This window comes from Glycine max, chromosome 15, assembly GCF_000004515.6.
Source record: "Glycine max cultivar Williams 82 chromosome 15, Glycine_max_v4.0, whole genome shotgun sequence".
Lineage (NCBI taxonomy): Eukaryota > Viridiplantae > Streptophyta > Magnoliopsida > Fabales > Fabaceae > Glycine > Glycine max.
This window is the reverse complement of record NC_038251.2, coordinates 1,841,317-1,849,219: the sequence shown is the minus strand read 5'-3', so window position 1 is coordinate 1,849,219 and position 7,903 is coordinate 1,841,317. Positions and strand designations below refer to the sequence as shown.

Genomic DNA, 7,903 nt, shown 5'->3' with positions numbered 1-7,903 from the left:
AATGTGGAGATTCCTCTACACATCAAAATGATCAATAAGCAGAACATCTCTTCTCTTTCTGAACTAAATTGGAAAACCAGAGAGAGCAAATGTGAACTGAAAAGTAAAAAATCATTAATATCCATATTGCATGTGGCATGAGAAGAAGGAAGACAAACCCACAGGCACGTTATGATTAAAATAATAATCCATAAAATAACAAATAAAAATTCTCGTCGTATTAATCATTGATTTAGCCTCTTCTCTCTCTCTCTCTCTGAACTCAACCCTTCTTTCCTTCCGCGACGACAACAACAACGATGACCAACTACGGCACAATTCCAACCTCCTCCACACCTTCCACCAACCTCGAGTTCATCTCACGCGCCAAGCAGCGCGTCAAGGAGGGACTCGGAACCCGCCGTCCATGGAAGCTCATGTTCAATTTCCGATCCTTCGCCCTCCCCGCCGGCGTCGGAGACGCCGTCTCGCGCGTGAGGGAGAACATCTCCTACTTCCAGATGAACTACGCGATCGTCGTGCTCATCGTGCTGTTCCTGAGCCTTCTCTGGCATCCAATCTCGCTGATCGTGTTCGTGGTGCTCATGGCGGCGTGGCTCTTCCTCTACTTCCTCCGCGACGAACCGTTAATAATCTTCGGAAGATTAATCAGCGACCGCGTCGTGCTTATCGTCATGGCGGTGCTCACCGTCGTGCTGCTGCTTCTCACCGGCGCCATCGGCAACATCCTCGTGGCGCTGCTCATCGGAGCGGTGTTGGTGGTGGCGCACGCGGCGTTGAGGAAAACCGATGATTTGTTCTTCGACGAGGAAGAGGCCACTCGATTGTCTCCTCCCGGTGCTCCTCTTTCTTGATCCCCCAATCTTCTCCTTCTGCTTCTTTCTGTGAATTTCTTATTTGGTCAATTTAGTAAATAATTTTAGGTTCGGTTTATATGCTTTTGCCCTTTTTCGGAGGGGAAATTTTCATTTGGAGTCTGTCTGTGAAGAAAGATGTTTGGTTAAGTGAAATTCATTTTCTTACGCTTTGTTAATTTAATTATATCAGAATTTTTCTCTATGATACTTCTCTCTTCTTCTGACTTTGAACCGAAATCGAAATTTCTCATGTGGTTAGGTAATTGGTATTGGTTTGGATTTGGAAAGATAGTTAGTTGCTTCAAACATAACGAATTGACATGTTGACAAGAGGAACCCAATTGACAAATCACTAATAAGAATAATAATTAATCTTTCTTAAAGAATTTATCTCATCTGGTATAAATTTTCAATTTTAATCATGTTTTTTTTATTATACTCGAATTTAAGATATTACTTCTGAGAATTTTGGATCACTTTAAGCCAACTACTTATTTGTTTGCAATTCATTTCTATATGGATTAACTAAAAGTTTTCGGGAGATGATAAATATTGTTCTTTCAGTTTTATTTTTTCAAATGCGTGATTCTGTTAATGAGTTTGACAGAATAGTATCGGAAAGTATGATTTATTATTGGGCGCAAAGAGAGCTAAACTCTTCATAAAGTCATAACAGTTAATTAAACGAGATCTTGTATGATTTTAATACCTTTATCAATCTTAATATAGTAATTAATCTTTATTATTCAAATATACAAACCTATTATATATTCAGTGAAATAATTATAACTTTTTCAGTCTAGCACGTGTGTCATGTGATTGACGACGACCTGAAAAGATACGCCTAAATTATTTTGTTTCAAATTACTTACAAGTTACAACACAATTTTAGCATGAATTAGGCAAAAGCACTTATATCTAAATATTGTTAACATTGAAAAAATATATAAATGAATTTGTAGTGTAAAGATCTCTTACTATACAATCTAATATATGATAAGTTTTATTGATTATAACAATTATTTAAAAAGTTGTATTAAATATAATTTTTCATTGATTGAGAATATAAAAAAAAGTTATCATGACCATACATACCTATAAAACCATTAAAAAAATTTACTTTTCTCAAATTTAAATATAAATTAACCCATTGCCATGTACAGTTATTTCGTAAATAAAAATTTATTTTTTTATATAGTTTGTGATAATTTTTTGTACAACGAGAATTTATATGATTACTAATTTGATGACCCATGTCATGCACGGGTGAATTATTGTATTAATTTATATAAATTTGTAATTAAATATGTAAGATAAAGTGAATTTATTTTTTTCAAAAATAATATAAATGCAATATTCCCACTATATGTTCATTAAAAAATATGTAGTCAAATTTTATTTAGATTTTTTTGGGTAAAAAGATTACTTTATTTACATTTTAAATTAATCATCCATCATGAAATAAAATGGAATCAAAATTCTAAAATCTTGTACTTACAAAATATGTAGTTGTATAATATAATAATCTAATCTAGTTATATAGTAATAATAATTAAGATTAAAACAAATACATTGATTTAATTTAACATGAGAATAAAAACTTATATTTATAAAAGAAAACATATTTTTTCAAAAATAAAGGATTCTTAAAATACACATTTACAAATTTTTGAATAAACGGGAATTTCATTTATACAATGTGCAATATAAATATTTAATTTCATATAATTAAAACTCATAATATTGTTTTAAAATACATAAAGTATATTGAAGCTAAATATTTTAATAAGTGTATATTTTAATTTTTTTAATAAATAATTTAGATTGCAATATAACATTATTTTGAAATTAAAAAAAAAAAAATACTTGAGAGAGAAAAAAATAATTATACAGATACAAATAAGAGAATAGTTCGATATAGTTTGTTTTTTTTTTTTTTTTGCTAGTTATGTAAAAATAGGATGTAAAATGTATCTACCAAAGAAAGAAAAGAAAATATATTAATGCGTAACTAAAAGAGAGAATCTCCCTCCTCAAGTAAATTATATTGTTTTTAAGAAAATTAAATAATTACTTCAAACATTTTATATTTGAAAATAATTTTTTTTTTGAAAACGAAAGCTTCTTGTACCATTCATCAACTTAGATCCAAGTGGCTCTGTGTTAACATATTCATAAGTGTACCAATTTTATCACAAGTATTAAAGTTTAAAATGGAAGTTCAAGTGTGAGTCCACGTGAACTTTGGTTGTACTCAAGTGATGCAAACTCGATTTTATTAAGCAATGAAGAGAGAGAAGAAGACAGAAACAATGAATTGTAAATGTGAAATTTAGAATAAGACAAACAAAAATTAAAGGAAAAAACAAACAACAATTTAAATGTGAAAAGATAGAATCAGAATGCAATGATGCTGGGCCTAGTATGTTAAAACTACTTATGATGTAATGTAAAAAAATTTCTCTAATTAATGAGTTCTATGTTTCTACCTGCATCTACTCAATTACGCTATCTTTGATTTCTTGCATAAAGGACATAATTTATTTATCATTTTCCCCCAAATTTCTTTGTAGAGATAAAATAACAAACTGACAACATATGCAAGAATTCGTGGACAAAATAAATGTCAATCTATTTCTAGCAATGAATTTATTAAGTTACCCTTCCTTAGTTCTTTAAAAAATAATCATTTTTCACTACATTGCTCTCTAAACATTATATGGATGATAATAATAAATGAGCACAGAGAAAAATAATAAAAATAGAATAACATTAATTAGATAATAGACAGAGAATTACATTACAAGCGTTGTTGGCCTCCAGACACCCAATAATAGGGACTTAGCCTCTCATAACCATAAGAGACTTTACACTTTAGGGGTTAATGGAAAAAGGTGATAGATGACTAATAATAAGAAAAAGGGGAATGACTAAAAAAAAAGGGATTCCCCAAGGAATAGATTCAGACTTTGGATTTCTCTGAGACTCGGTGTGTCTTTTCCTTTTACTTCCTTCTTCTAGGCCTAAGGTAGCTTACTTTTAACGCTGACCCTTTTAATGCTGACCTCGTGCCGAGCAAGCATCTATGCACTAAGCGCACACTGGGCTTCTCCTCGTGGGCCTTCTTGCACTAAGTTAGTCCTGCATGCGAAACGAGCATCACACGTTGAACTTGGGTTGCACATTGAGCGAGCTATGCAATTCTTCCAACTCTTCTTCAATTCTTTTTCTTTCACATTTTATTGTCAAATTCCCTCTAAAACACTTTAATTCTTCTTCTTTTGACTTATGCTAATCATAAATTGCAAAGATGTTAAATTCTTCGTAATTTCATTAAAAACACTACTAAAATGAAAAAAATTATTATCATTATTAATAAAAAATAACTATCAATTTAGCTTAGATTTCGCAGTTATCACACAAGCCTTGCATCCATTTATGTTTTGTGTCGGTAGTTAGAGCCTATATTATAGTGAGAAGGTAGGTAAGTCTTCATTCTAAAAAAGGGCATGTGATTTGAACAAAGCGTTCTAAATATTTACAAAAGCTCCATCATAAAGCACCTATCTTTTCTCGTAATTTTCTTGTCTGGAAGATAACTCGATGCATAGGAAGATATGCACAGAAAATATCATTGCAAATGCTCCATTCTCATAGTTCTTGAAGAAATATGCTTATGATATGTTATGGACAAATGCAAAGATCAATAATTCAGGCTGACAATCTTGGTATCAAATCCAAGCACCAACACTTATAATCTGATCTAGACATGGCATAAAGTTCATCCGGTGTGAGGTTGTCAAGTTCCCTAGATATCCAGCTATCAGGCATGCCAACAATGTTGTTACTCAGGGTCATTGTTCCATGGTCTTCCTCCGGATGAAGTTGAGATCGTATTCTCTTGTATAGTCTCATGACAGAAATACAATCTTCATAAGGGTCATGAGTGCCGGATTGGATATCATAACTGTAAACCAAAGAACAATAATACTGGATGAGATTAAACATTACGGGATCTGCAATTAATATAGTAGCTAGCGGTTATATTATGAAAGCAGTGACTATGGCAATTTAAAAGTAAAACAAAAAAGTATGGATGCAGCCTTTTGTGATAGATTTGCTGCTTTAGCCAGAATGTGGAAAAATAGAATTGATGTGTTTTTTACCAGATGATGTTTACAAAGAAGTAGGAGATCAAGGTAAAGACTAAAGAAAAAATATAGCAGATTTCTTTATATTGCACTAATACTCTTAACCGTCCGGAGAACTGTCCCAACTTACAGGACACACTCACACATGCAATAACTTTGGGCTTGTTTAAGATGATTATGAGTTTTTAATTTTTAATTTTCAAACAGAAATTTAAAACAAAATGCATTTGACTGAAATGTAGCCAAATTGCTTTTTAACCTGGTTTTGAAATTCTTTCAAGATCAGAAAGTTTTGCTCACCAATTTCATTTTATTTTATTATAGAAAGAAGATTCATAGAATCTATTATGATCCTCAGCAAATTGAAATGACGGTCAATGTACAATTGGTACATGCAGGAGGAACAGATTAGATCATGCCAATTTGATTTTAAAAACAGAAGGAAAACTTGAAAATGGAAGAAGCAATTTACGACTGAAAAAGGATTGAGGAAAAAATTAACTTACCCAAGATATGTTCGGGTGAGATACTTGAGTGAATGGCTGACCAAGTTGGTTTTCATCAACGGACGGTACTTTGCAGTGTCTCTGCAATGTAACACAAAAGCATAGGCAAAAGATGAGTTCTAATAATTACACAGATCTGCTCTCATATAAGAAACTGTCAATTCAAATAGAAAATTCAATCAACCTGGCATAATTCACAATATAATATAAATCTAAGCGATCGAATGGTCTGGATCTTTAAAGTCTGGAAACTTATTTTGGATAACAAGAAAAACTGAGCAGTATAACAACTTTATAGTTCAAAAAGTGAATTCATAAAAACACATTGTAACCTTGTATATGAAAAAAAGGGAAAAAACAGAATAATTGTTTTGTTCATCATCATGACAAATCCTAAAAGTTCTGATAAAGAAGATAAGTACAAGACATGGTTGTCAAGAATGATTCTGTCAAGCATGATTTAAGCATAACTAAGTTACTCAAGAAGCATCTACCTCAGCATATGATCAGGATAATTCATTTTTAAACAATCCAAATCGTGTGCTAAGTCATGCCCCACAAGAAGCCTTGCTTTTCCACCATCCAGTCTAACTTTGCCAATGGATTCTCCATTGTGTAGAATTTGCAGTAGCTTTTCTCGAACTTCCTTAAGTGGCATGGCATTTCTAAGATGCTCTTCTGTCAATCCAGTTATATCATATCTGAAAATAACAAACAAAATCAACCCAAGCACTCTTTTTTCCTTGTCCACTTTTCTCTTTGACAATAATGCTTTGTGTGGATTAGAAGTGAAAGAAAGAGTAAAAAATAGGAAGGATAGACATAAAAGAGAAATAGAGCAAAAAAGTACCTGTAATTAGTAACAGGTATTTCAGGCTGTACATAAGTATGGAAGATTAATCTCTCATCTTCATCAACCAAACACACTCTAGCACAAAGTTCCAGAGAACCATCACTTCCACCACCAACCATTTCACAGTCCATTGCAACTGCTCCTCCAGGGCCCTCGCCAGCATGGTTTTCATCAGAAAAATCTTGACAATCAAACTGGGAATCAATATAGGGCAATGCGCTTGTTCCCTGCAACAGTTCCACACACAACATAAACTTCCTAATAAGAACATAAAAAGAGTAGACAAGAAACAATGATTGTAAGCAGGTTTCTTTGATTACTTAGGGTGAATAACACACATAAGACATTTTATTTTAAATATAAATATAAATGCTTTACGTTGCCAATAATCAACTTACTGGACAAGTAGGGGCAGATATGCGACATATTTTTCTATGATCAATGAGAGACCCGGGACTATCAAATAGTGCCAGGCAAAGTTGACAGCCCTGTTGAGAGAAAATCTTTGAACAAATTCCTCTTGGCAAAGGACCTAAAACATGGAAGAAAAGAGGCACGAAAAAGGATAAATAATGAGCTAAAACATGAAACCAATACTGTAGACATCAGAGATTGAATGCACAAATGACTCACCAGTAAGATGTTCCCTCAGAGACTCAAAAGATTTGCAGTGCTTTTGACATACCCCACATCTTGGCTGATGAACAGAATGATACGAGGTTTTCATGTGCTCAATAAGATGCTCTTTCTTCTTATATTGCTTATAGCATGCCAAGCATTTGTGTCTGTAGGGAGAAATAAGTTAGTATTCTTCAAAGAAACTAAGCAAATAAACAATTATACCCAAGGGAATAAAAAAAAAAAAAAAGTGACCACAAACGGGCTGAGAAAAGTAACTAGAATATTCTTTCACATGAGAGACGGAGTCCTCTAAAGTGCAGTAATAACCAATTTAAAAATTAAATGAGTTTGATTTTAACATTTTTCCTAATTTATTTTATGACAATGTTTGAATTTCCGATCAACGGCTACCTCCAGAAGCAACACGGTGATCATCATGGAAAAAAAAAAAATTAAAGTGAGGGAGCAAAAATTGACCTTGTGATAGGGTTTTGAGGAGGGTCCGCTTCGGCGTCCATGTCCAAAATATTGGACGAAGCAAAAGGCTACTCCGACCAAAACCCTAACACCACGGATGAAGAAGACGCAGCAGCGACTGTTTCAAGTAAAAAAAAAAAAAAAAAAACGCAACGTAGCAGTACCCTCTAAATTAAATTCTATATCAGTAATTTTTTAAGCATAAATACTCCAGTTCAGCATATCTGAAATTATTTTTTCTAAAATTATTACCACTTCTCATTTTAATACACTCTCTTTTATATAATTTTTTAAAATTAAATTTCAATAGCTTTTTAAAGAATGTTTTAATAGAAAAAATAATGTTATATTACAATTAAGTTATTCATTAAAATATAAATTTTTAATTCAAAGATATTTAGTTATCATGGATTTTAATTATAATATAATCTATATATT

At 32.3% G+C, this 7,903-nt stretch overlaps 2 protein-coding genes across 2 annotated transcripts; one reads left to right on the top strand and one right to left on the bottom strand.

Moving 5' to 3' along the window:
• Positions 1–250: 250 nt before the first annotated feature.
• LOC100526887 (putative PRA1 family protein) lies at positions 251–1,062 on the top strand. The gene has a single exon (NM_001248600.2). It carries the CDS (start codon positions 300–302, stop codon positions 852–854), a length of 555 nt encoding a protein of 184 aa, NP_001235529.1. The 5' UTR covers positions 251–299; the 3' UTR covers positions 855–1,062.
• Positions 1,063–4,488: 3,426 nt separating this feature from the next.
• LOC100805841 (apoptosis-enhancing nuclease) lies at positions 4,489–7,645 on the bottom strand. Its single transcript, XM_003546618.5, has 7 exons — positions 7,466–7,645; positions 7,001–7,152; positions 6,766–6,899; positions 6,365–6,594; positions 6,009–6,215; positions 5,515–5,595; positions 4,489–4,824 (listed from the first exon to the last, which is right to left on the bottom strand). The coding sequence occupies exons 1-7, from the start codon at positions 7,504–7,506 to the stop codon at positions 4,569–4,571; spliced, it is 1,101 nt and encodes a 366-aa protein (XP_003546666.1). The 5' UTR covers positions 7,507–7,645; the 3' UTR covers positions 4,489–4,568.
• Between the last annotated feature and the right edge of the window lie 258 nt (positions 7,646–7,903).